Source organism: Rhinoraja longicauda, chromosome 31 (assembly GCF_053455715.1).
Source record: "Rhinoraja longicauda isolate Sanriku21f chromosome 31, sRhiLon1.1, whole genome shotgun sequence".
In the NCBI taxonomy this organism is placed as follows: Eukaryota; Metazoa; Chordata; class Chondrichthyes; order Rajiformes; family Arhynchobatidae; genus Rhinoraja; species Rhinoraja longicauda.
Genome location: NC_135983.1, coordinates 14005214 through 14033116, shown reverse-complemented (window position 1 = coordinate 14033116; position 27903 = coordinate 14005214). Strand labels below are relative to the sequence as shown.

General features: G+C 40.9%; 1 protein-coding gene across 2 annotated transcripts in view; it reads left to right on the top strand.

Moving 5' to 3' along the window:
- The window catches only part of spaca9 (sperm acrosome associated 9), a 40845-nt gene that overhangs the window by 5951 nt on the left and 6991 nt on the right, over nt 1-27903 (top strand). Inside the window, exons 2-4 of one of the 2 annotated variants that reach the window (XM_078425879.1) lie at nt 3823-3968; nt 7153-7355; nt 24395-24547. In XM_078425879.1, the coding sequence (XP_078282005.1) occupies nt 3825-3968; nt 7153-7355; nt 24395-24547 (500 nt within the window). In that variant the 5' untranslated portion in view covers nt 3823-3824. Of the gene's footprint in view, nt 1-3822; nt 3969-7152; nt 7356-24394; nt 24829-27903 lie in introns of those variants that run through there. The other variant, XM_078425878.1, reaches the window with a different exon arrangement.

Genomic DNA, 27903 nt, shown 5'->3' with positions numbered 1-27903 from the left:
AAAGTTTCAGGTAGGCAGTAGTTTCATAAACGCTGTCGCGGTGTCAAAATAAGATCTACTGACACACACACACACATGTGTAGAGTATTGGGTTACATGCTTTGTATTAGTAATACATACCCCGTCAGTGTTATCGCGTTTTACCACTTTTTTTCATCGTTAGTTTTCCAAATACACAAAATTGTGGGGTGGTGGTGTTAGTGGTGTTGGGGGTTGGGGGTGGGGGGTGGGGGGGGGGGTTAGTGGCGTTAGTGGGCGGCGCTGCTGCTACTGGAGATGCTGCCTCACTGCATCAGAGACCCGGGTTCCATCCCGTGACCGCGTGGGTTGCCTCTGGATGCTCAGGTTCCCGTCCACATCCCAAAGACATGCGGGCTTGTAGGTTAATTAGCCTCTGGAAACTGCCCCTGGTCTCTCGGGAGTGGATGGAATAACGTAGAGGCAGTGTGAACGACAGATAGACACGAAATGCTGAGTTAGGCTGGAGTAACTCAGCGGGCCAGGCAGTATCTCTGGAGAGAAGGAACGGGTGACGTTTCGGGTCGAGACCCTTCTTCAGTCTTCAGACCCGGGTGATCGACGATTGGCTTGAACACGGAGGGCCGAAAGCCCTGTTTCTTTGCTCTATCTTTAAACTAAGCTAAAGCAAAAGCAAATCCAATTGATATCACCCTTGAATAGAGCAGCATGCTGTAAAGTTACTGATTTTGTTTTAATAAAAGGAGAGCTGCTGGGGGAACTCTACGGGTCGCGTAGCATCCGTGGCAGGGGGAGGAGGTGGGCGTCTGGTCCGGATGAAAGGGCTCGATCCGAAACGTCCACTGTTCCCTCCACAGATGTTGCCTGACCACCAACATCCTCCAGCAGCTCTCGTTTTTTTGCGCTCCAGATCTGTAGTCTCTTGTGCCTATCTAGTTAAAGTCTCAAATGTGTTGCCTGTTTTCCCTTGATCTTCCATTTTGTGTCATTGACATTCAATAATAAAATGTTGCAAGAATTGAGCAGTGAAACGATCGTTCCCGAATGCGAAATTGCGATGCGGAATTTAAAAAAACCAATAGTGAGAGAATGTGGCATCTGCAACACGCCAGTTGCACGGCAGTGCAGCACAGTCGTGCTCTCGGGGGCTTCGTTGGATTTCAGAACCCCTCCCTCTTAAACCTGCTGCGAGTCATAGCCAGAACAGTGAACTATTTACGCAACGCAATGAATTGTTATATGAGAGTAAGATCTTGCATTTGATATGATTCAAAGCATGCGTGCAAACCTGGATATTCACAAAAGAGCAGAAGTAATTCACTGCAGAGCCAACACCATCCACCGGGATTCATTTCGGCATATATTCATTGTAATGTCATAAAATTGTAGATGTCTGTATTTTTATCAATGTAATTAAATACCTCTCACCTAATACTTATTCTTCCCAAAAACGTTTTGTTAAAGCCCCACACGTCCAAAGTGACCCCAAAAGAATCTACAAAGCAGCACACTTTCTTAGGTCAAACATTTATCAATTGCCAATCAAAAAGCTTAGTTGATTAAATGTGGATGAATCATACAAGACTACAATGTGCCACGAAGGAAAAGTAACCAGCCGTCAAACACTTCATGTTTTTTTTCAACACTGCCATTTAAGAACCACAAAGTTGAATTGATTTTCATTATTCAATCACATTTTATTCTTGGCACAACTTAACATTATAATGTAATTCTGTTTGATATGTGTAGAAAAGAACTGCAGATGCTGGTTTAAATCGAAGGTAGACAATAAATGCTGGAGTAACTCAACGGGACAAGCAGCATCACTGGAGAGAAGGAATGGGTGATGTTTCGGGTCGAGACTAGCTTCTCATTTTCACCCTCAAATAAGTCTCCATACAATAGCACTGTGATAATCCCAAAACAGAGTTTATAATCAAAGTTGTGATGCATAAATGGTTATAAGACATTAAATATTATTTTTGAAATGCTTAGACAGTTTGTGCTATTAAAGGAAATGATCAAAATCAATGATATCATGATTTTTTTTTGGTGCTGGGGGAGGTAGCTATAAATGAACAGTCACCAGGTCGGGCTTTTGGCCATTGGAGTCACCAGTGACAGCTCCAACAAGAACGACTATAAATCTGTGCTGGGAAATGAGGTGCAGAAGGCCATATCTTTAAAACACAAAGGGAAGATTGCTTGAACAGAAGGGCGAAATAATCAAGTAAATGAAACACTTGAGCCTTAACCATATATTTCCAACTCCCAATGGGAATTTAAGAAAAAGATACTTTGCAGTGCAAAATATTTTCAGAAAGGCCAAAGAAACACATATAGAAATGTTTGTGTGTACTGGGGATGGAAGCAGGAAGTTGCAAGGAGGCATTGAAAAAGGAGACATATGCTAGGAACAGGTACCTGAAATCAAGTGAGTCCCTTGATGGGAATAAAGGATTTAGAGTATACAAAAGAAAGAAATTGAAGACAAGATAAAGGAGAATCCTACAAGATTCTGTAAGTATATTTAAAAACTAAAGGATATCTAGAGAGAGTAGCAGGTCCTGTAAAGGATCAGTATGGGGATCTAGGTGTGGGACCATTAGGAAATGACAAGCACAAAATAATTACCTCTCGTTTGAATTTAACATGGAGCAGAACATGGAAGCTGGTGAGTTCAGGGCAGGGAACAGTGATATCCTGAGGTGTAAAACACCATTACAAGGGAGGAGGTGTTGGAACACAAATAGGTGAATAAATTCCCAGACCTGATTAAGTGATACTGTGATGTTATGGGAAGCAAGAGAGGAGATTGCTGGAGCCTTGGCAGAGTTTTTTTGTACCTTGGTTAGCCACAGGTGTAGTACTGGAAGATAGATAATGTTGTACCTTTATTTAAACGCAGAGCAGGGACAGGCCAGGTAACTATAGGCCAGTGAGCTTTAAATCAGTGGTGGGTATTTTTTGGAAGAGATTCTGAGGGACAAGATTTATTTACATTTGAATTATATGAAACTCTGGTTAATCCATATAGAGCGATGTATTTATTTCCGGATAGCACACCTCAGAAAGAATCTAGAGAAGTTGCAGCAAGAATTTGTCAAATTGCTACTGGAAATTACCTGTTCCACTCAATTTGTAATTTGACTTGAATTGTGTTAAACCTGTTAACTTAAGGTGTAATGTAGTTTTGGCATTTAAGAAGATTAGTAGTTTGATGGATTAGCAGTTCCCTGGTGGACTGGACATTTTGAAAATATCATTATACATGTATAGGATATGGGCATCATTAGAAAGTTGCCAGTCTCTACTTGCTTTAGAGAAGATAGTGATGAACTGTCTTCTTGAACCACTGTAATCCTTGTGGTTAGGGTACTTTCACAGTGCAATTGTATGGAGACTTATTTGATTAAGAACCAACCATGAAAAAAGAACAGCAAAATATAATAGTACCAACATTTATTGAATTTTAAAGGAGTGGGAACATATAAATAAAAGTTAGACGTAGTGGAAGGGTCTCGACCCGAAAGGTCACCCATTCCTTCTCTCCTGAGATGCTGCCTGACCTGCTGAGTTACTCCAGCATTTTGTGAATAAATAGTATACAAGGATTGTGTGCCCTGTGGGATATTTGTGGCCCTATATCCATGCTTAATGATGAAAGCAAAGATATCCAAACTATTGAAATACTTCAATCTCCATGTAGTTATTTGGAATCCTTCTGATTTAGACCTCTGCTTTTTACAACACATTTTACAGCATCAGATATATTAAAAAATCAGTTGACATATGCATCTCGATCAGATTTAAACCAAGATCTCTTATCTATCCATTGAAAAGGAATGAATGAGCTGAAGGCTGCACTAAGAGATTTGGATCAGCGTTACTCACACTTCAAACAGCAACAATTCACCTTTGTCACGGCTCTGGACCACACACGGGAGAATGCCCATGATAAGACCCAACCTGTGTCCACTCTTGCTCAGGTAACAATAGAGGATTAAATAAAAACTGTTGATCAGAACTATTTTACTATGACTATTTTTACCTATTAATATTTCCACTTAAAGGCAATCAAAAAGAAATCTAGACCCATATTTGGTTTACATTTAAAGATTCAAGAACTGATGCATGTCAAGAATGTAAATTCCATTTACAGTAGTTCTGGTATACTTTGTCAAATGTTATTCACATCACTCAATATGTTTATACCACAGAATGGTTAAGTTCCCTTTTCCACAGGTTCTGCCTGACCTATTAAATATTTCCAGCATTTCTATTTTTATAACATAAAGCATTTCCCCAGGTGGAAACGTAAGTCTAGGTGTTTGTCTTGGGTAGTGTTTCTCATGTAGAGAGGGAAAGTGATTGCTAAAGGCATGGGTAGCGATGAACAGAATAAAACTCTCAACAATCTTTGCTTAAATCTCTGGACTAGATCTTCATCTTTAAGCTTCTGACACAGAAAAAAAAGAGCACAGCCAAATGAACCATTTTTTACAAGTTGGAAAATGAGTTATGCTGTTACTATACTGCATTAGCTATATTTCATTCTGCCATGGAAGGAGGCTATTCTGCCTATCAAATTATGCCAGCTTTCAGAGTCATCTCATTCCCGCATTTTCACTATAATTTATTCTGCTTGTTTTATCATCAATTTCCCTCAAATACACACTGACCAGCAGGAGTAGTTTATACTGGTCAATTAACCCTACAGTATGTCTTTGGGATGTGGGGGAAACCAGAGAATCCAGGAGACATAGTCATAGAGGGACATGCAAACTCCACACAGACAGCACCAGAGATTAGGATTGACATCAGATCACAGGATAGCGAGCAGGTAGCACCACTACTATGCTACTATGCCAACAGAATAGAGCAGAAAACTTGCATGTGCAAACTTTTTTCATGATTCAATTTGGTTTCGAGCATGAGATATTTGGAGTTAATTTTGCTACAAATTGATTTTGCACTCTTAGTGATCCACAAGTTGTACAATAAAGATATTTTTAAAAATCTCAAACTTCAATACATTTGTCATATTTAATTATTTTGCCTGAATTGTGGAAAGGTGGATCAAGACATGATTTACCATAGAGAGCATTCAGAACAGATGAGATCGGATTGATTTCTTTATTGTCATGTACACCAGGGTGCAGTGAAATTCCTTATTCGCATGAAACTTACAGATTAAAGAATATTCTTGTGGTGATGATAAATATAAAATTAAATATAATGATGAGTGCAAAACTGCATTATGATGCAAGATTGAAGTGCAATTCAAAGTAGAGCAAAACATATTAAAGGACAGTATTGGGATAACCAACTGTGTGAGAGTAAGAGTACATGGCAGCAGCTCCAGGAACAAGGTGTGAAAGAGGTGATTGCTTAAGGATTCTGATAGCAGTGGAAACAATCACCTCTTTCTAATGTAAAATTTATGATTGTGAAGTGCAAGGCTACTATTTTAGCACATTTAGTTAACAATTACATTTTGTCACCATTTGCCTTCTGAATTTAGTCCATAACTATCGCGATAGAATACTTATTCATATGTTATTAACATTTTTACATCATCTGTAACGATTAAATAAAATGCCTTTTATTGCAAATTATCAAGACTGTTTATTATGTGACCCATGGAATAAAGTTAAGATCGATCCCAGCACATTATTGGCAGGCTCATCTACTGGGGCAAGAGTAATGCTGGCATGGGAATGGAAACACTCAAATAGTTAAATCAAAATGTATATTCTGAAGAATAAAAGTGCATTAATCTTTGCAATGGAGCAAGATCACAATGGGAAGATTCCTCTCACCTGTATGCTCGTACAGCAGTGAAAGTGCTATTTGTACATTACTTTTCAGACTTTGTTAGAGGTAGTGCATACAATGATATGATATCACTAGCACATATTGTCCAAGGAGATCCTCTCTAATTGTTGATGCAGAATTAAGGGAAATTTAATCAGCAGATGGCAGGTTTTGCATTTTACCTGGGAGTATTTCAATTCCACATCTAATGCCTGACAACTCACATGAGCACCAAATTCAACAAGTGTGTATATCATTTCAGTGGACTCACATGGCTTTGCAGTTGGTGGAATCTTGAGCAAAAAACAATCTGCTGGAGGAATTCAGAAGATCAGGCAGAATCTGTGGAGGAAATGGACAGATGATATTTCAAGTCGAAATCGTCCTCAATAAATTTTGTGCCCTTTCCCAATTATTTTAGATTGGCACAAAATACACAATAATTGTTTATGTGGAAATGTATACTTTTTTCCAAGATGAATGCATCTTAAATGTATCTTAACTTTTATAGTATTTAACAGTAAATTATTTCTTTGAAAATCAAAGAACATATTATAAGAGTGCAGCAGGTATGATTTACACTTGCAAACTCCTCTGTAACTGCAGTCTACAATACTATTGGTGAATGAGTCTGAGAAAGGTAATAACATATGAACACTGAGGGAAATGAGGAGTAAAATAGGGAATTTCATTGGCCAGACTGCTCCTTTTCGTTCTTAAATTATAGGTGTCCTGTTTGAGTAATGGTGTGAAGCTGAGTTGTAATTTATGCAACTTTTCAGCTTTAATAGATGATTGATTTGTTTATAGAAACATGGAAAATAGGTGCAGGAGTAGGCCATTCGGCCCTTCGAGCCTGCACCGCCATTCAATCTGATCATGGCTGATCATCCAACTCAGTATCCCGTACCTGCCTTCTCTCCATACCCCCTGATCCCTTTAGCCACAAGGGCCACATCTAACTCCCTCTTAAATATAGCCAATGAACTGGCCTCAACTACCTTCTGTGGCAGAGAATTCCACAGATTCACCACTCTGTGTGAAAAAAAAATTCTCATCTCGGTCCTAAAAGAGTTCCCCCTTATCCTTAAACTGTGACCCCTTGTTCTGGACTTCCCCAACATCGGGAACAATCTTCCTGCATCTAGCCTGTCCAACCCCTTAAGAATTTTGTAAGTTTCTATAAGATTCACCCTCAATCTTCTAAATTCCAGCGAGTACAAGCCGAGTCTATCCAGTCTTTCTTCATATGAAAGTCCTGCCATCCCAGGAATCAATCTGGTGAACCTTCTCTGTACTCCCTCTATGGCAAGAATGTCTTTCCTTATAATTTTACTTAACATCTTTTCCATGTAGGTTCAGAATTACCTGGATCACCACTGTAACAACGCGACTGACAAGCGAATCATGATCATGTTCGTGGATCTTTGCAAAGATCTCAGTGACTTTTGTACTCAACTTCAGGATATAAATCCCAAATCCTGCTCACCTGATGATGTACTGGAGAAGTGCAAAGTCCTCCTCAGCTGCAACAATGACATGAGAAACCTCCGAGCAAAGTAAGCAGTGATAATATTACTATAAAAAACTATGCTTAAAGCTTGCATTAATATAGCCAACCTAAGTACAATGCAACACAGTTTTTTAACAAAGTTTTGACGTAGTGTGATCCAGTAATTCAAAGAGTTAAATGTTTCACTTGAAGCTGAAAGAACACAACTTGTATCCCAAAATATATTTCCTGCAATGTCATTTAATTCATTGGTACAAAGAGATTGCACATTTATAGACTCTCTTTCACTACTGCTGGACATCCCAAAGTATCATATAGTCAATGAAGTATTTTTCAAGGGATGTCACTGTTTCCAATAGGATAAGGACAAATTGTAAATTGCTATACAAGCAGCATTGTGATACCTTGGAATCTGTTTTGGTGATGCTGATTGGGGCTTGAATATTGGTCTGAAGAATGGCCAAAAGAACTCCCCTACTCCCACAGGTAGCAGGCGGCCTGATCCGCTGAATTCCTCCAGTAGTTTTGTTTTTGCTCAAGATTCCAGTATCTGCAGTCTCTTGTGTCTTCTCATTTCTATTGAAACTGTGCCATGGAATCTTGACATCCACCCAAGCAGTTGGACAGGTTCAGAACCTCATCCAAAAGATAGGAATTCGAGCAGAGCAATTCTCCCTCTGTACCGTGGTGCCCACATAGATGCAGTCCATTAATTCAGAGTGAGGGTGCAACTGCTGAGCCACTGCTGGTGGCTCATGATTCTCTATGTCTGGCAGTTTTCTATAAAGAACATTGATAAAAGTCCAAAGCATTGTCATAGTTGAAACTTCAGAAAATTAGACCTGAGAGCCATTTGAAATGCCAAAATGGTACTAGTCCCCCTCCTCTTCAACATCCCCTTCCCACCCTTTCCTTTCAATTATACATCGCTCATTTACCCTTTTTTGGTGAACTTGCTCTCCTATTCCAAAACTATCATCATTCCCCTTCTTTCCCAACCTGCTCACTGTCATAGTTTTGGCTTCCCATTGCATGAACCTCCAGCTATACACCCTCACAGATGACCTCCTGTGTTAAGTACCCTCATGAGCAGCAAACCCAATCAACCTAACTAGAACATCCGAGATGTCGTCATTCTTTAGGGAACGGGGGTTCCCCTCTCCCGTCATAGATGAACCCCTCACTCATGTCTCCTCAGTACCCTGCAGCTCCGCCCTTGCTCCCCCTCCCCCTAGTCGCAACAGAGACAGTCCCCCTAGTCCTTACCTTCCACCCCATCAACCGTCACATACAACACATAATCCTCCGTAATTTCCGCCACCTCCAACGGGATCCCACCACTAGCCACATTTTCACATCTCCACCCCTTTCCGCCTTCCACAGAGACAATTCCCTCCACAACTCCCTGGTTAACTCATCCCTTCCCACCCAAACCACCCCTTCCCCGGGTACCTTCCCCTGCAACCACAGAAGATGCAACATCTGTCGCTACATCTCCTCCCTCGACTCTGTCCAGGGACCCCGACAGTCCTTTCAGGTTAGGTAGAGGTACACTTGCACCTCCTCCAACCTCATCTACTGTTATCCATTGTTCAAGAAGCGGACTCTTATACATCGGCGAGACCAAACGCAGACTGGGCGATCGCTTCGCAGAACACCTTCGCTCAGCCTACGTGAACCAACCTGATCTCCCAGTTGCTGGACACTTTAATTCTCCTTCCCATTCCTACACAGACCTTTCTGTCCTCGGTCTCCTCCATTGTCAGAGTGAGGCTAAATGCAAATTGGAGGAACAGCTTCTCATATTTCGCTTGGGCAGCTTACAGCCCAGTGGTATAAGTATTGATTTCTCTCACTGCAGGTAGCCCCGGCATTCCCTCGCTCTCTATCCATCCCCCACCCAAGATGCACTAGCTTCTCATTTTCACCCTACAAACAGTTTACAATGACCTGTTTCCTTTATCATCGTTACTTTTTTGCATATCTTTCATTCATTGTTCTTTATCTCTCCACATCACCGTCTATATCTCTCATTTCCCTTATCCCTTACCAGTCTGAAGAAGGGTCTCAACCCAAACCATCACCCATTCCTTCTCTCCAGAGATGCTGCCTGTCCCGCTAAGTTACTCCAGCTTTTTGTGTCTATCTTCAACCCAACCATCTTCTTTGCCGACCTTCCCCTCTAGAATGTCTTGGTACTTTCTTCCTGTGCCAATCACACACTTCACCTCTCTCTTGTTGTTCTCCATCTGTGCACCAGCAGTTATTGTCTTACAAATCCCCTTTCACTCTGAACAAGTTGTCATCCAACCACAGCTTTATTAGGCTTCATTTCACGGACTGATTGTGCCTGATTTAACTTGCGGAGAGCAGCACCTTTCCCCTCAATAAAGCTCCCCAGCTGGCTTTATGTCCTGCCACGTGGCTCCATCAAATTGTGGCGATAACACGTGGCTCTTAACTGTTTGCGTTTTCCATGAAGAAATGACGTCCATCTCATCTTTCATCTGAAAACTTTGATGTTCACCATTTCTCAAAGTTTTCCCTCTCTTTTCTCCCCCAAGGTTTTCTCCTTATTTCCTCCCTCAGCCTCTACAAAGAGGCACTCCTCATCCTTGGTGGTTACAACCTTCCGCTCAGATCTTTTTTTTGGCTTGGAATCTGGTTTGATGGTGCCAAGACAACAATGTCACTAAAGCCAATAAACTAGTCGTTGACTTCAACAAGGGGAAATCAGGAGACGGTGTGCCAACTTTCATTGATGGGTCAATGGCAGAAAAAGTTAGCAACTTCAAATTTGTGGTGTTAACATCTTTGATGACCTGTTTTGGGCCCCGGATAGGGCATGATTCATAAATGTAATCATGAAGAAGTTCTACCAGCGCCTCTACTTGCTTAGAAGTTTTAAAAGGTTTGCATGTCACTGAATAGTCTAACCAACTTTTACAGATGCACTGTAGAAAGTATCATAACTGGTTACATCAAGACCTGATATCACAATTCCAAAACACAGCAATGCAAGAGGCCGTTGAGAGTGGGTGAGTCACCCCAGTCTACCATGCGTACGGCTCTCCATACCATTGAAAGCTGCCTCAAGAAGATGGCATTTCTCATTAAGGATCCCCCCCCCATCTGTGTTATGTTCTCTCCTCTTTGCCACCATGTTTCTATGTTTCTATGTTTCTATAGGACAGGAGATACAGAAGCCTGAAGTTCCACACTACTAGGTTCTGATACATCTCTTTCCACCAACCTTCAGGCTCTTGAACCAACCAGTACAATTTAGGGCCGGCACGGTGATGCAGCAATAGAATTGCTGCCTTACAGCGCCATAGACCCGGGTTTGATCCTGACTGCAGGTGTTTGTCTGTACGGAGTTTGGACGTTCTCTCCGTGACCTACATGGTATAATTGTAAATTATCCCGGGTGGCGCCGTCAGTGATGGCAGCCTCGCCAACGGTCTGTCTGTCTTTTCATCTTTTTTGTTATTTTTAGTGTGTTTTAAAAAGTTTGTGTCAATGTTCTCTGGTTTGTTTTATGTGGGGGGTGGGGAAGGGGGTTGGGGGAACCATTTTTCAATCTCTTACATTGTCGGAGATGCGATTGTTTTCCGGATCGTATCTCCGGTCACTCTGCGGCCTAACATCATGGAGCTGGTGGCCTTGCTCGAGACTGACTTTGAGCCCCACCGCAGGGCTGTGGACTTACCATCGGAGCCTGAGATCCCTTGCCTGGGATCGACGCTCCAACTGCGGCCTGCAGATTTCAACATCGAGGAGCTCGCAGTGTTGGGTTGTCGGGAGGCTCCACAGTCGCAGGTGGTTCGACTAGCCCCGACCCAGAGTCTAAACGCCCGGCGGGGGGAGCTGAGATCCCCCCGATGCGGGAGCTTGATCGCCCTGACACAGAGGGCTCGACCGCCGACTATGGGAGCCAAGATCTCCCCAACAATGGAAGGCTCGAGGCCCACGACCTCAGGAGAACAAAGAAGGGAAGAGATTGAATTTTTTTTTCACCTTCCATCACAGTGAGGAGCGTGGAGGAGTCACTGTGGTGGATGTTTATGTTAAAATGTATTTTGTGTGTTTTGTTGCTTTTTATTGGTATGACTGTATGGAAAATCAAGTTCCTCATAAGTCGCAAAACATACCCGGCTAATAAAGTATGATTATGGTTATGATTTTAATTGTCCCTAGTAGTGTGTAGGATAGTGTTAGTGTGCGGGGATCACTGGTTGGAGCGAACTCTGGGTCGAAGGGCCTGTTTCCATGCTGTATCTCTAAACTAAACAAAACTAAATCCAAAACGTACCTCATCAATGGAACACTGTAGACCACCTCCTGCACAACTATGGATGTTTTCTAATTGTGTGGAGACACAAAATGCTGGAGTAACTCAGCGGGACAGGCAGCAGCTCTGGAGAAAAAGGAATGAGTGATGTTTCGGGTCGAGACCCTTCTTCAGACTGATTTAAACCAGCATCTGCAGTTCTTTCCTCCACATTTTCTAATTGTGTTTTGCACTGTCTTGCTTTTTGCAATATTTCTCTTTTCACTCTCTATGGAATTTATGTATAATTTATGTTTAGTTTTTGTTTATGTGTTGTATGAGACTATGTGCCTCGAATGCTATCGCGAGCAAGTTGTTAATTTATATGTAACCCACCATTCTTGTGCATATGACAATAAACTTGACTTGGCTTGGCCGACCTTCAGCTTCATAACAATTCCTATCACTATCCTACTATACACTACCAACTGCAGCAACCTTCACAGATGACTGTTACACCGCTAGTTTTGACCACTCCAATGTTTCAGCTCATTTTCTCATCACTTGGTAAATAAAAAATTCTATATGGCCTGAGGATAGACGCATTTTTAGTTGTTCCACTACATGTGGAACCAAAGTATACTGCAAACCATATGCAACAAAACCCAACTGCAGTTTTCTATAACACATAACAAAGTGCTAGCCCTGGGAGGAACGCCAAGCCACAGATTTTGAGAAAAATTAAATTATGCAGGAAATCAATATTATCCAAGTTACCAGAGAACAGTACAGTTAATTTATAAATATGCAAATCACAGTTAATGAAGTCAATAGACAATAGACAATAGGTGCAGGAGTAGGCCATTCGGCCCTTCGACCCAGCACCACCATTCAATGTGATCATGGCTGATCGTTCTAAATCAGTACCCCATTCCTGTCTTCTCCCCATACCCCCTGACTCCGCTATCTGTCGTTCAGATTGAATGTTTTTACTAATTGATAATCTTATTACAATTGCTGGATACCCAGCTACGAGAAGGAAAAATTGAGCAAATATTGACTTGTAACTTATTTTCAGACTAAATGATTTGGGGGGGAGTTACAAATTACTTTAAGGAAATACAGCATGTGTCCAATGGCTTCTACAATTTCTACAGATGCGGCACAGTGGAGCAGCTGGTAGAGCTGCTGCCTCACAACGCCAGAGATCTGGGTTCAATCCTGACGTCGGGTGCTGTCTGTATGGGGTTTACACATTCTCCTTGTGACCGTGTGGGTTTCCTCCAGGTGCTCCGATTTCATCCCACAACCTAAAGATGTGCGAATTTGAAATTTATTTATACTCTGTAAATTGCCCCTTGAATGTAGGGAGCAGATGAAAAAGTGGGATAACACAGAATTAGTGTGAACAGGTTGGCAAGGATTCAGTTGGCTGAAACTCTAATCTAAATCCATCATAAAAAAACATCCTTTCTGGAAGCATCACAGCTTGGTATTGCAAAATTTCCAGTTTGGAACTTCATGATTACATCTATGAATCATGTCCTGTTTGGCACACAAACTTTCAACTTCATTTCTTCTCGTTGCCTCAGGAAAGCAGCCAACATAATCAAGGACCACTCACACCCCAGTCATTCTTTCATCTCCCCTTTTCCATCAAGCAGTAGATACAAAAACTTAAAATCACATACCACGTGATTCAAGAACAGCTTCTCCCAGTTATCAGATGCATAAATGGATCTCTCACATGCTAAGGATGAAGTCCGGATCTTCCAATCTACCTTATTGTGGCCCTTGCACTAATTTTTTCATCTGCATTTTCTCTGTAGCTCAGAGCATATATTGTCATAATTTTCTCTTTTGCTTTACCAGATATGCTCATATTTGTTATGATTTGCCTGGGCAACGCATGGAACACATTGTTTTATCGTACAAGTGACGATAATAAACCAATACCAAATAGTTCAGATTCTGCATTTTAACACCTTTCCCTCTCAGGCCATTGTTGTGTTTTTTTAACTATTCAAAATTTGAGTCATTCAGATGAAAGAGCAGCACAGAACATGTGACACTGGAAATGTGACAGATACCGCAGCCTGATTATTTATTATATGATAGATCATAGGATGTGGAGATGACATCCTGCCTTCACAACTCTCTTGTGTGATGTTACCATTCACACGACTTTATGAATATATTATAAAAATGATGAAGCCCAGCAGTGGAATGAGTCAGAGCCTACAGTTTTTATAGAAGTGAATTACAGATGTATATGTTCAGTATATTGGCAGTTGCATGTATTGAATGTTCACTAATGTACATTTGCCAGCTTATGTGGGCCGACTTCTTGATATATATTTTTTTCTGCTGTTACACGTTGCTTCCATTAGCAGTTTCCTGCTTCACCATCAACGTTGCGGTTTTTGGGATGAGCATTAAGTATGGTAGCTGTTTACTTCAGGTGAACTTCAGGAAGTTTTAGTTAACTCTCTGCTGCCTTCGGTCCTATATACATTATGTTCTGAAGATCAAAACTTTGAGATGCCATTCATCCGACATATACAAAATGTCACTGGCCCACCAGTGTAATACTGTCAGGGTTTTGCTTCAAGTTGGGGTAGGTTTCCTCCCACACTCCAAAGCCATACTGTGGTTAACCAAATAAATAATATAGGTTATTTGACTTCAGTAAAAATTGTATATTGTCCCTTGTGTGTAGGATAGTGTACAGGGTTCACTGGTTGGCGTGGACTAGGTGGGCCGAAGGGGCTGTTTCCGCGTTGTTTCTCTAAACTAAACTAAACTAAACTGAACATAAATGCACCTGTACTTAATGCATCTAAATGATAATCGAGGTAAGGAGGCAGTGGCCTGAGTCTCTGCTGATGCCCTCCCTTGCACACTATAGTCAGCACATTAACCAATGGTGTTTAGGTCTCGACCCGAAATGTCACGTATTCCTTTTCTCCAGAGATGCTGTCTGATCTGCTGAGTTACTCCAGCTTTTTGTGTCTATCTTTGGTGTTTTGCAACTTCCATTCCTTGCCACTTAATTTTTGTGGGAGGTGCATAGATCCTCCTGTTCCTCCATATCATTTTGGGAGAAGGTTTTGTGAGACTTTGGCTTTCTTCTTGCCTTAATTTATTCTGAACACAATCTGCCATCATTGACATTTGGAATGTGCCTGATGGATTCCTGATTGATCTTTGCCTCACTATCTAGCTGTTATAACTACCCGTGGCATTTGATGTTTGTCCGATTGTCGTCTTGGGCTTGTTCCCTCGTAGAAAGGACACAATCTAGTGAATGATGTAAGTTTTAAGGAGATTTTTAACCCCAGAAAGAAAGATCAACTAAACAACGCAATTGAAAATATGTTGTAGATCAATTTCAGATTGCTTAAATCTAATGCAATCTTCAGCAAATAAAAGTTTGTAAATGCATTTTAGTTTAACTAGCACTGAAAATCCTGCTAGCTGCCTGAAAATGTATGTAAATGTACTGATTTAAATCTCTTACAGCATCACCTAGCACAACCGTGAGTAAGCTGAAGGAAAGTGTGAAAGATTTGCATTTATATTGGCACCTTATCATGCCTTTACAAACATTTCAAGTTTGAATTACATTGAAGTGCCATGACTGTTAATGTGGGCAAATATGGAAGTCATTATGTACACAGCTGATCCCAGAATGCATGAGTCACTCATCCACGGAATAGGAGGAGAGAGCATTGTTGGCTGGAGTATTATGAGGACATTCCTTTTCTTTGAATAGTGATGGAGAATCTTCAGCATCCTCCTAAATCATGCTAACTGGCTGCTCTTATCAGTTCTTCAAAAATAGACTCATTGATAATGCATTACTGCTCTGCATTAACATTGGATTATGTAGTCTTGTCCGGGTGCTCTCACCAGTTCTTGGAGATGCCTCATTGTTCCAACGAGTTTACCACAACAACAATTTGTTAGCTGCTATGAAAAAAAGCTTCTCTGTTAACTGAGTGGAAAACTTTTTAATATTAATGATTACCGAATGGCTGGTATTTCTCCTCCATGTGTACAACCACATCTGTACACAACGCACAAGAACAACAGCAAAAATCTTGAGTCTGTTCACTGGATAGCAACCATAATGTCAGTCGAAATAGTTTTCCTTACCCCATCACACCCCTCATGATTTTAATCCTCTCTGTAGAAATCTTCCCTGAACCCTCTCTGCTCAATGGTGAAAGATATCTAGCTGTCTCCACATAAGTGAAGTTGCATGTCACCAAAAACATGCAAGCAACAGCACAACTTTCACTGCGAGGTTTTCAGACAAGAACCTTAGATTGAAAGACTTTAGCTTCCCATAAACCTTTGTATTCTCAGGTATATATATTTTAGTTTAGTTTTTGTTCACTGTCACAGTAAAATCGTAATCATATGAACAGCTAAGACAAAAATAGGGCAGATGTCATTTCCAGCTATATTAAATAATTTAGCATACCATTCAATTTGTCAATAATTCCCAGTTCTCATTAATTGTTCATATATATCATTTAAATATCTATTTTGAGAAAATGCCTGATATGCTGTAAGGAAGCACTACTTCTGTTTGTCGTTAGTTAGAGTTCTCCAGTTTAACTAGACTATCTTAAAATTTAATGTGCAGTGAGACAAGTGATTTTAAGGTGTAGACTTAGTGTAACCTCATTGGCCCACATTTGTAAGAAAGACTCATCATAACACTAGACCTCTGCTTTATCCCAGCTGGGTCCTCACAGTCAGGGACACACCTCCTGCTTTCTCAGCTGTATCTGCATCAATAAAATCTTCACGTTCTCTACCTCAGGTGGTGAAGACCTCAACTAGAATCACAAATTTACACACTACCTTGATCAAACCAAGTGTCTCAAAGTGCAGTTTAGTTTAGTTTAGTTGAGAGATACCGATCACCCGCACACTAGTTCTATCCTACACACTAGGCACGATTTACAGAAGCCAATTAACCTACAAAACTGCACATCTTTGATAGTTGATTATGATGAAGTTTGAAATTGACTGAAGTTTGTGCCACTCAAAACTCTGGAAGCAGTAATTAGAGAACAACTCTAATTGCAACATCAATATGTCAGCTTCTAATGTGCATGTTGCAGTGTTGGTGTTTCATCTGACCCCTCACTGGCACCCAGTTCAGTGTCACTGTGTATCTCCTAAGAAGTACTACTTCTTCTGGCTGTAAGGAGGGGCAAATGCTCCTTTGATCAATTATTGATTTCTCCCAAACCCAGTTGAGTGGGTATATAAGAACAGAACAGAAATACTATCGTCATAGAAAATAGGAACATTGATGGTGTGTATTTAAAATATGAGAAAGATTGGTTTTATTGAAGCTGGTTACATGGAGAAGGACAGGACGTTTGGCTGGAGAAATCAAAAGAACTCAGAGAACTTCCAGAGAAATATAACATATGTTATAAAACTTTAACATGAAGATCTAAGCTCCCAACCCATATGTTATGTATATAATTATTAATTTACAAGATCAAATGATAATTACAGACAAAAAGCTTTTTAAAAATAGCTTCCTTTTATGTTTCTTTGTGAATTTAACCCATCTGACCTGGCTTATGGCAACACACAGTCTCTGTTTATACGGCTCACAGGGTATCTAAATTACCATTAGCAGCGTACCTGTGATGGACCAGGACTATCATGTTTTGCTACCTCTATCATTCTTGAGCATTCCTGAACCAGGCCCTGATGCAAAAGTGTGATGATGAAAGTTCAGGGCATTTAGGGTCCTATCAAGGGCAAGAGTGAAGGGCAAGGCAACTGGGAGCAAGGAAAAGAAGGAGGTATGGGACAAGTATGGCAGCTGGAATCAAACTTATCGATGGAGGAGTTTCAGGAACTAAAGAGCATACTTAAGAAGGAAATCAGGAGGGCGGAAAGGGGGCAGGAGATAACATTGGCAGGAATATATTAAGGAAAACCCAAAGAGATTTTACATTCAGGGAAAGAGGGTATCTAGAGAGAGAAATCGGCCCCTCAGAAACCAAAGCGGTCATCTCTGTGTGGAGCCACGGGAGATGGGATGGGTCCCCAATGAGTATTTCTCCTCTGTTTTTATCGTGGAGAAAGACATGAAGACTGAGAAACATGGGACAGTTAATGGAGACATCTTGGGGTTGATCGAGGAAATGCTGAAGTAGAGGCATAAGCTTTTTTAGTGGTTGCATCAATGTGGTGGGCCCAGAACAGATCATCCAGATATTAAATCAATCTTTTAAATAAAAGTGAAGACCTAATATGTAAAATTAAACTATTGAGTGAATTAATCTGCTTTACATAGTCCGATTATCTATCATCTTTTGGCAGATGTAAAAAAGTATTGGCCTCAATTCCAAGTATATGTTATATTATGTGGGATCAAATATGCAAAAATATGTATTTCTAGGCAAGGCATAACATTTATAAAGCAAAATTGTCTGCGTACACAGTTGTTTTGATAGGTAGAAACTGGGGAATAAATGGCACTAATTAGTAGCCAACAGATGTTTAACAGTCACTCCAATTGCTTCTTATAGTCCTCTAAGGGTTTATTCCTCCTCAGGGTTGGTATACAAGTTGTCACGTTACAAGGTGATATATTAGGCATGATAATGCAGTATTATATTTAAATGCATTCTTGATCACCGCCTCAGTCATCAAAACTATTCATCAGCACCTTGAGAAGGCCAGCCACATAAGGAGTCCAAAGTAACATGGCTACACAGTCAGGAAATAAAAAGGATCCTTATACCCACTGAAATAAATCTCTGCAAAGGCTGCTGGAATTTTTTTGAGGATCATTTTGTCCCAAATTTTGGGGCCTTTGATGCAACAGAGCTGATGGAGAACAGACTACCACCTATGCTGCTCAGTTTCCTTGGCTACAGAAAACTGGACAAAGTGTGACTCTTTTTGTGGAAGTTACTGGGACTTCCTCATTGGGGCAGCAACAATATAATTGACCTCCAGAGCTTCAAATACAGGAGCTAAGAGGCTAAGGAACTGGGAGAGCTTAGAACATTTGGGCATCTGGAAAATAAGTTCAACCTGAATGTGTGGCCGTGTTTTTGCTGCTTCTCTGAAAGTACCAGTTGCAAGGGGCTACGCCTGGCAAAGCATTGCTGAACCCCAGTACTCCCCACCAGCAAACCCCTTCCCTGTTGGTCTCACTCACATGTGCAGTCAATCACATGCCCAATGCTGTGTGAATGCTGATGATAAAAGGTTTAAAGATAGATTGCAATACACAACACCCTTCCCAGAAAATAAGTTCACTTCTTTGCTAGGCTTGTGTGGGCAACTGAGTAGATCATTAGTTAATCTTTAAGTGTTTAGTTGAACAGACATAAATGGATGTCTGAAGAAGGGTTTCGACCCAAAACGTCACCTATTCTTTTTTCCAGAGATGCTGCCTGACCCGCTGAGTTACTCCAGCTTTTTGTGTCTATCTTCGGTTTAAACCAGCATCTGCGGTCCTTCCTACACATTAATCCCAGTTAGCTTATTAATTTGACAGATAATTGAGAAGATAACCTTTGAAATTTTGATTTTTAATGGAGTGATCCTACTTTGGGGATTCTGAATAATTTTATAATTCCTTGCATTTCTAGTATACTGATTTCTATCACTTGCACAGCAATGAATATCTAGTCACTTTATGTTGTTTTCTGACTGGTCTCTCATTCAATGAAGTCCCTCTAACTATAGCTCAGCCACTCTTTCACTTGATTCTGAAAACTGCATTCTGAATCAGACCATGCTTTTACCAATACTTTTCAAATTCATCAATCATGAATCTCACACTGTGGCCATCAGAACTTGCAGCAGGTTTAACAGCTGCGCATGGGCACATTTCACAATGGTCACAAATCTGCTTTCAATGTAAAGCTACTAAGCAGATTCAGGTCCAATCTCTTCACCTTGAGTTGGTGCATGTCATTCTGTCAGACTTCCCAGTTATTCAAATTTACTTTTAAGTAATTAGGAATCACTAGCGAGATGGAAATTTATAGCTCATCCCTAATTATTCTTAAGGATATTGTAGTGAGCCACTGCATTGAATCATTTGCAGTCTTTCTATTTAAGGTACTCCCACTATCTGTGGGTAGATAGTTCCAGAATTTAGACCAGTGATAATGAAAGACTAGTATTATATCTAGTATTATATCCCAAGCCAGGATAATGTGTGACTTGGTGAGAAACCTGCAAGGAATGGTGATATCCCAGTACATACGCACGCAGGCTGTTCTCCTTGTACCGTCAGGCAGACGATACAGGAGTACCACCAGACTTAAGAACAGCTTCTACCATCAGGCCATCAGGCTTCTGAACTCATAAACATATTTCAAATCATATATGTTGATTATTTTTAATATTGACTTTTTACCTATTTTGTAATATTGTTTATTTACCTTACTAATGTCATTTTATATCTTATTTATCCTTGGAATATTACTGCTGAGGTGACCCGTTGTCTTGTCAAATACATTTCATTGTACCGTTGACCCTGTGCCAACCTACATATGACAAATAAAATGTATTATTATATTATTATATTTTGCTCGTATGTTGTTTGACAGCAGAACTCAAGGGATTGGGTGATGGGGTTGAGTACGTCCCCCACTTCTACCCCAAAACTGAGCCAGAGACCCCATTCCTTGCTGGGGTTTCATTCTGCCAGCAACCTCTTGCCATTCAGTATTCCAGGTACAAAGGAAGATCTCTACAACTGCGCCATCTAGAGGAGATATTTAGAATTGCCTTAGGAAGAATAAATGGATGGTGAAGATGCGGAAGGAGATAAGACAGTAAAAGCCAAGATGTGCTGCAAGTTAATAGAGACTTATCGGACATTAATCATCACAGATGAATGCCCCTTAGAGTTCCTTCCTCTCACTAGTTTCACCATCAGGACCACCAAACATTCATCCCTGCTTTTTCATCCATTTTCTGATTGCTTTCATTACTGCCTCATTAGAGTTCTACCTACACGGAAGAGCAGAGAACAGAGAACAACTTTGCTTCATATATTGTACATTCTACATTCAACTAATTTCCCTTCTCTCAAATTTGAAGTAACTTAAACGTGGTCTCAGTATCTGGCCAATGTAATCCTTTGCCTCGCAAAGAGTAATCAAGTCAAGTCAAGTCAAGTCGAGTTTGTTGTCAAATTTGGAAGCACATTGAGGTGCAGATACTATGAATATCTTTCACATAGCCAATACACAGATCATAAATTATACATTAATTGCACATGAATTTTGCAAGGTAGTAAAAAGAAAAATGAGTGCAAACAAAACTAGACATTAGTGCAAAGCATTCAATACATTCAAAACTCCGCTGCCCGTCTACTCACCCACTCCCCGATCCGTGACCATATCACCCCCGTCCTTTACAAACTCCACTGGCTCCCCATCCCCCAGAGAATCCAATACAAAATCCTCCTCATGGCCCCATCCTACCTGACTGACCTCCTCCACAGGCACACTCCCACCTGCACCCTCCGCTCTGCTACTGCCAATCTCCTGTCCCCCCCCATCCGGACCAAACTCAGATCCTGGGGGGACAGGGCTTTCTCCATCGCTGCTCCCACCCTATGGAACTCACTACCCCAAACCGTCAGAGACTCCTCCTCACTCACCACATTCAAAACATCACTGAAGTCTCACCTCTTCAGCACTGCCTTCAACCACTGAAGGTCACCTCACCTTCTGTCTCCTTTCTCTGTTCGTTTACTTATTTATCTATTTATTCACTTCTCTATGTTCTAGAAATCCCTGTAAAGCGTCTTTGAGTGTTTGAAAAGCGCTATATAAATGTAATGCATTATTATTATTATTATTAATAATCGAAAAATGAACAAATCCATGGTAGCGCTTGAGGTGGTCCATGGTGTTTCATTGTCAAGGGTAGGATTAGGAATCTGTTCCTTGATTGGGAACTTTGCAAAATCAGCTCTGGCGCCTTTCAGTTCCAGCTATACGTTCTGCTTTGGCCTGAGTAAGGGATGTCCCTGTAGTTTTCCCGTTGGAAAGAAAATCCAGGGCAGAGAATCAGATATGTGAAACAAACTGCCAACTGTCCCAACGAAGAAGCAACCCAATCAGCCCAATGTTAAAGAAGTTTTCTTCTTTGAACCCCAGAGGCTGAGTGTTCTCCTTGATCTGATTTCGCAGGTTTATGTCTCTCCTTCCCTGTACGTTAGGACCATCATATCCTCAACCATAACCCACTTTCCTTTCATCAGGGCTCTTGACCCCCCCCCCCATCCATACACCTTTCAATACAGCCACTGGGCAGCCTCCTGCCAACCGATAAATTTTGCCCCTGACAAACCAACTCCAGGAAGGCAGCTAACTTATGGCACATCACAAAATTACCACTGCTTTGTACTGCACAGTCAATAATATGGAGGTGGAGGAATGTTGATATACACCCTCCTCTTCCCACCGCACACATCTCCAGACATGATGGGGCTCAAGCTCTTAAATACCTTGAAGATAATTAGCTTTAATACTTATTGAATTAATCTGTGAACTAGATTTATCAAACAAGTTGGAAGTTATGACATAATTGAAAGCATAAATGGACAATGCACTCACCAAACAATCTAGAATGACTTACAGTAAACAGCAAGGGAATGTTCAATAGTTAAACCAATGCCAAGCACCTCCCATTCCTCTCCGTTTAATCAGTTTAAACCCGCAGTCACTTCTCATTTTTACTTTATCTAACAATTTATGTGCATACGATTTTCCATTAACATGCAGACCATCTGGTCACATTAAGGACATACCCGTAAAATCAGTCAAATTCCCAATGTGAGATTGCATTTTATTCTGGCATGCAAAAAAATAAAGCCGTCCTGAACAATACTGGGAAGCAGATTTGCAATGTGAGTTCATACTTTTGAATTGAATGCAGTCTTTCATAATTTTAAATGATTTGCACTATCTGCCTTCAAACTTCCTGCACTTTGTCTGTTAATGGTGCTTCTCCAAGCCATATACAATGTGTGGATGGATATTTGAGTATTGGAGAGCTGATTAGCAAGACAAAGAAATTCAATTTCAAATCTCCAACATGTCAGTTGTGACTTTGTTATGTGAAAAACTTGATGGTTTAGTTACCGCTATTTTCCCTCCCCATTCTTCCAAAAATATATATAATTTTTACAAGCCATGCCACACACTTTGTTTTCAAACCTCTTGGGTCATTTTCGTATCGAATCAGTGGGCATTTTATTCTCCAGTTATTAAATGTAGATTGCCTCTTCCAGGGAAGTTGCAGAAACAGCATCACCATCATTAATCCTCTTGTGTGAGCATCACTGCACATTAAGGGCATGAGGCATACTGACAGTTGCTGTCTGCATTGACAATCAATGCAGGCAGGAAATCTAACTCAAGACAGAATAAAGCGCCCACATAAAATCCAAATGCCATATATTATAGATAGTAACAGTCAAAGAATGTCTCAAAGAAGTGCACAGCTACCAAACCAAAACACTAGCGCACAGAAACGAAGAGTATTTTCCTTCATTATTTTCTGGCATGTTATTGAAATGCCGGTATGTCCATGGATAAAGATAATTGCCTTACAACTTAGGCTGAGGACTTCAGTAGCCTTGGCTACATTTTCCCTGATTCATTATTATTCGTCCATTTGCTTTAGTGCTCATCTGTTAGTTGAGTTTATATATTGTCACCCTGGATGACCATGCACACGACCTCCTGCAATGAGGAAAAACTTTTTCAGTCAGAGAGTTGTGAATCTGTGGAATTCTCTGCCTCAGAAGGCAGTGGAGGCCAATTCTCTGAATGCATTCAAGAGAGAGCTAGATAGAGCTCTTAAGGATAGCGGAGTCAGGGGGTATGGGGAGAAGGCAGGAATGGGGTACTGATTGAGAATGATCAGCCATGATCACATTGAATGGCAGTGCTGGCTCGAAGGGCCGAATGGCCTCCTCCTACACCTATTGTCTATTGTCTATTGTCTATGGCATGTGACTGCTATTTACTTGTGTTTTCAAATGAGCAGACCACTTAAAGGCAATCGCATGTCTTTTTGATGAGATGAGTTGGCAATTTTTGATTAATTAGCACATACAGGGAAATAATACACAGGTTGCTTTCAGCTTCTTGATGAGAGGGTGATGACGGCAGGAAATACAGTCCATAGAACACATAACATTGACCTCCCCCCTCCCCTATTGCAGGAGGTGCATCATTTCCCCATTCAGTATCTCATGGGGCCATTGTTTGGATTGACAAGCTGGACATCTAAATGTGAGGGATTTTGTGCCATACGACAGAGAGAGAAAGGCAGTACTGGTTTGGCAAGAGAAGAAAAAATACTGAGTCCAATGCAATCTCCCTGATCGTCACTTTTATTGTGTTCAACCTGTAGACAAGCAAAACGTATAGATTAACACAGGAGCCATGAGATTACCAGAGTGCCTAAAAGCACCATCTTTCATTCGTAACATAGGGTTTCAAATCTATGGATGCTAGGAGCAATTTCGCAGCAGGCTAGTTTCCACAGCTAATTTCCACAAGGCTAGGCTAAAAGAAACGAGTCACATTAGACTTAATTCCATTTCCCACTTAATCTCAACCTAATTTCCAGCGGAAAGGCAGTTCAAAGGTTTTTGAGGGAATAGATGTATGTCTAAAGTCCAATGGCACATTTGATTCACCTTTTATAAGATATTGTGTACAGTGTACAGAATTCACAAAATGTTACAGCTCTTATTTTATTGTTGTGTTATTGTGATGCAGGTATCCACATGATGAGGTGAACCACCTGAGCTGTGAAGAAGCAAAGCACCATTACGGGGGTGTGATCAGCATCCTACCAATTGCTCTAGATTACTTAAAAGATGGTATTGGCATCATCGAGTTAGCCCAGTATGAAGCTGCAAAAAATAACAGGTATGCTGAGTGCAAAAAGAGAGACCAACCAAGAAACCATAAAGAGGGCAGCGCACAAACTGTTCCAATGTCGTCGGATAATTGTAAAATCGCAGCCTTGAAATTGAAAGCATCCATCAAAAAGAAAAATAAGTTATTAATGTCCAAAGCACCATGGGTACCACCTGGTAAAACCAATGGTCTTTGAGTCTTGCAATATGCAAGCATCCCACTCATCACCACTGTTAGCGCTTGCCTGCAGTCGTGATAGCTTAACGCCATGATTAAATAGCCCAAGCCATTCCAATCTTGTTTCCAACAGAGAAATAAAACTGAATCACTTGTTACAGACTTCTGCAAAACATATTTTCCGAGTGTTTTCAAAAGAGCTCATTCATAAAAATGATAGTTTGCTTCATTTTTAAGATTTTTTAAAATGCTGCATTTATTGAGGGGTTTACATGACCACAGGCCATTCTGAAGCATTGTAGAGCTGATGTACTTTTGTGGTGTGGTGACTGTTGCAATGCGAAGAGTGACAAACATCATTGCATACATTGCAATGGCAGATTATCTCAATTTTTTGTGATAAATATCACCCAGGACATCACAGAGAATGTTCTTGTTCGTCTTCACTGGATCTCAGGATCCATTGCATTCTCTTTAAAGAGAAGATGGAACCTTAGTTCAATCTCTCCAATGGGACAGCCCTCTCTCAGCGCTGCACAGATTGCAGGCTTTGCTTTTATGCCCAGTGTGTCTTTGGTATACAAAGTGGGAACTGTGACCCATGGGCGGATCACAGAATGTTAAAACGTGGGCTGCTGGCTCCATTCTTTATACTTCAGACTTTAGAGACTTTAGTGACACAGCATGGAACCAGGCACTTCGGCCCACCGAGTCCGCGCCGACCAGCGATCACCGGATTGGTGGGATGCTGATGTGCGCACCCCTACCTTACACAGTAGGGGCCATTTACAGAAGCCAATTAACCTACAAACCTGCATGTCTTTGGAGGTGGGAGGAAACTTGAGCACCTGGAGAAAACTCACGCGATCACAGAGAGAACGTGCAAATTCCACACACACCATCCGTGGTCAGGATCGAACCCGGGTCTCTGGCGCTGTGAGGCAGCAGCTCTACCACTGCTCCACTTATTCCTTGAAATGATTATCAGACCACTGACCAAAGAATTTGTTATTAGTGAATTATGTAGCAAACCATTTGTTAAAGTGAATTGCCTGATAAACTGTATGAAAACCACTATTCTAAGGTATAACTTGAACCCATACCTTCCATCTCAGAGCCACTGAGGTCAGCTGATATCTAGTTCTCTTCCTTCATATTAGACATGCATCGATGCAAAGAGTTCTTCCTTCAATCTTTGAACTGTGTCAATTTATCAACTGGAATACTAATGCAGGGAAGTGTTGGTTATTGCATTGCTGGGCCGCACTAATCACCCAATGTCCCTGCTTCAAATTGCAACCAATGACCTGTGTTGAAAACCTTGCGTGTGTGAGCATATGGCAAGGTGGATTCTATGTTCTGCTGTGCCGACTCTTATGTATGACTGACTTACTATCTTGGACTGTAAGCCTGCACACAGTCATTTGAGTGGGAGGTGAAAGGGCCCTGTGCATTTGGTCAGTCTCCAGCAGAATCTCCCAATTTCAAGAACAGCACGGTGGCACAGCGGTAGAGTTGCTGCCTTACAGCGCCAGAGGTTTGATCCTGACCACAGGCAGTTTGTATGGAGTTTGTACTTTGTCCCCGTGATCTGCATGGGTTTTCTCCGGGATCTCCGGTTTCCTCCCACACTCCCAAGACGTCCAGGTCTGCAGGTTAATTGACTTGGTAAAAGTTGTAAATTGGCCCTAGTGAGTGTAGGATAGTGTTAGTGTGCGGGGATCGATGGTTGGCACAGACTCGGTGGGCTGAAGAGCCTGTTTCCGCGCTGAATCTCTAAACTAAACTAAACTAAAATCACCATTGTTTAGAGACACATTAATGATACCGACTTTTCAGTTTAAAATGTTACCACTAGCCTTTCATCAGACAAAGAGACGCATCTCACTTCCTTCAAATACTATTTATTTATTTATTTTACCTAAAATGGAGTGGTACAAAATATTGGGAAAGTTGCTGACTATCATGGAGTGAGGTTGTTATGTTTGTACCTTAGAGAACAGCAGAAATTGAGTTCAACCACCAAATGAATTTGTGCAACACTGCTTGATTAGAAAGTTACCACTGTCACTGTGTCACAATGGCTTGCTTGAAAATATTATGGGATCTTTAATATATGTGTGATTATATTTTGTCAATGTGTGTTGCATTATGTTTAATTAGTTAGTAAATTGAGTCTAAATTTCTCGACCAAAATAAATGATCATGAAAACATAATTTGGTTTTGTTCCAACATTCTCAATGCATTAAATAACTAAAGTAAAACTTGGCTTTACAGAACAAAACCTTTTGGAGTAAGAGGTATAATTAGTGTTTAAATGATGTTTCAGATAGAGTGTATTACTTGTTACTGAAGAGTTATTAATTTCCCAAATGAAATGGAACAAAACTATAGACGTACCTAGGCTTGAGAGGTGCCCAGCCTCCAAGTCCCAGTGGGACTTGAAATAAAAACAGAAGATGACGGAAGCATTTAGGCAGCATCTGCGGAGAGAGAAACAAAATTAACGCTTCAGACCCTTCTCATAACTCAGTTTCTACCAGTTCTGTTCAAAGATCTTCGAGCTGAAACGTTACCACTGTTTCTCTCTCCAGAGGATGTTTTCTGATAGCTGAGTGTTTCCAGCATTTCCTGATTTTATCTTCAATTTCCAGCATGAGCATTTTTTTTAAATTTCCATGTGGAAAATGTTAGATCTTATTAATTTTGATATATAAGTGCATATAAAATGTGATGCATTACTGAACGAGAATTTTATTCTTAATCTTATTTGTACTGTACAGGCTTTATTATTAAATGTAAATAACACAGTGAGTCTTTGGCTTTGGTGGAAATTCAAGAGTAGTCAAATCCCCTCACCCCCCCCCCCCTTTATGAACTTGAGGAAAGCCCATTGCAAAAAGTGCAGTCCTCTCATAGAGTGGAGACTGGGCTTCAAACTCCAAACTTTGAGTTTGAATATCCAGACAGATATCCAGACAGACCAGTGGATGTGAATGAACACCACAAACTTTCCTCATCATGTTGGTTGTTGTAACCCATAAAAAACACCTCATCAATCCAATCTCCCTACCAACTGTATGATGACCATTCAATCAGCTAGCAGGTACAACCATCACTTCACAATGTCTTCCTGAGGAACAGTGTGAAGATGAGCAAACGGTGCAACAAAAAGGAGATTGGGAGA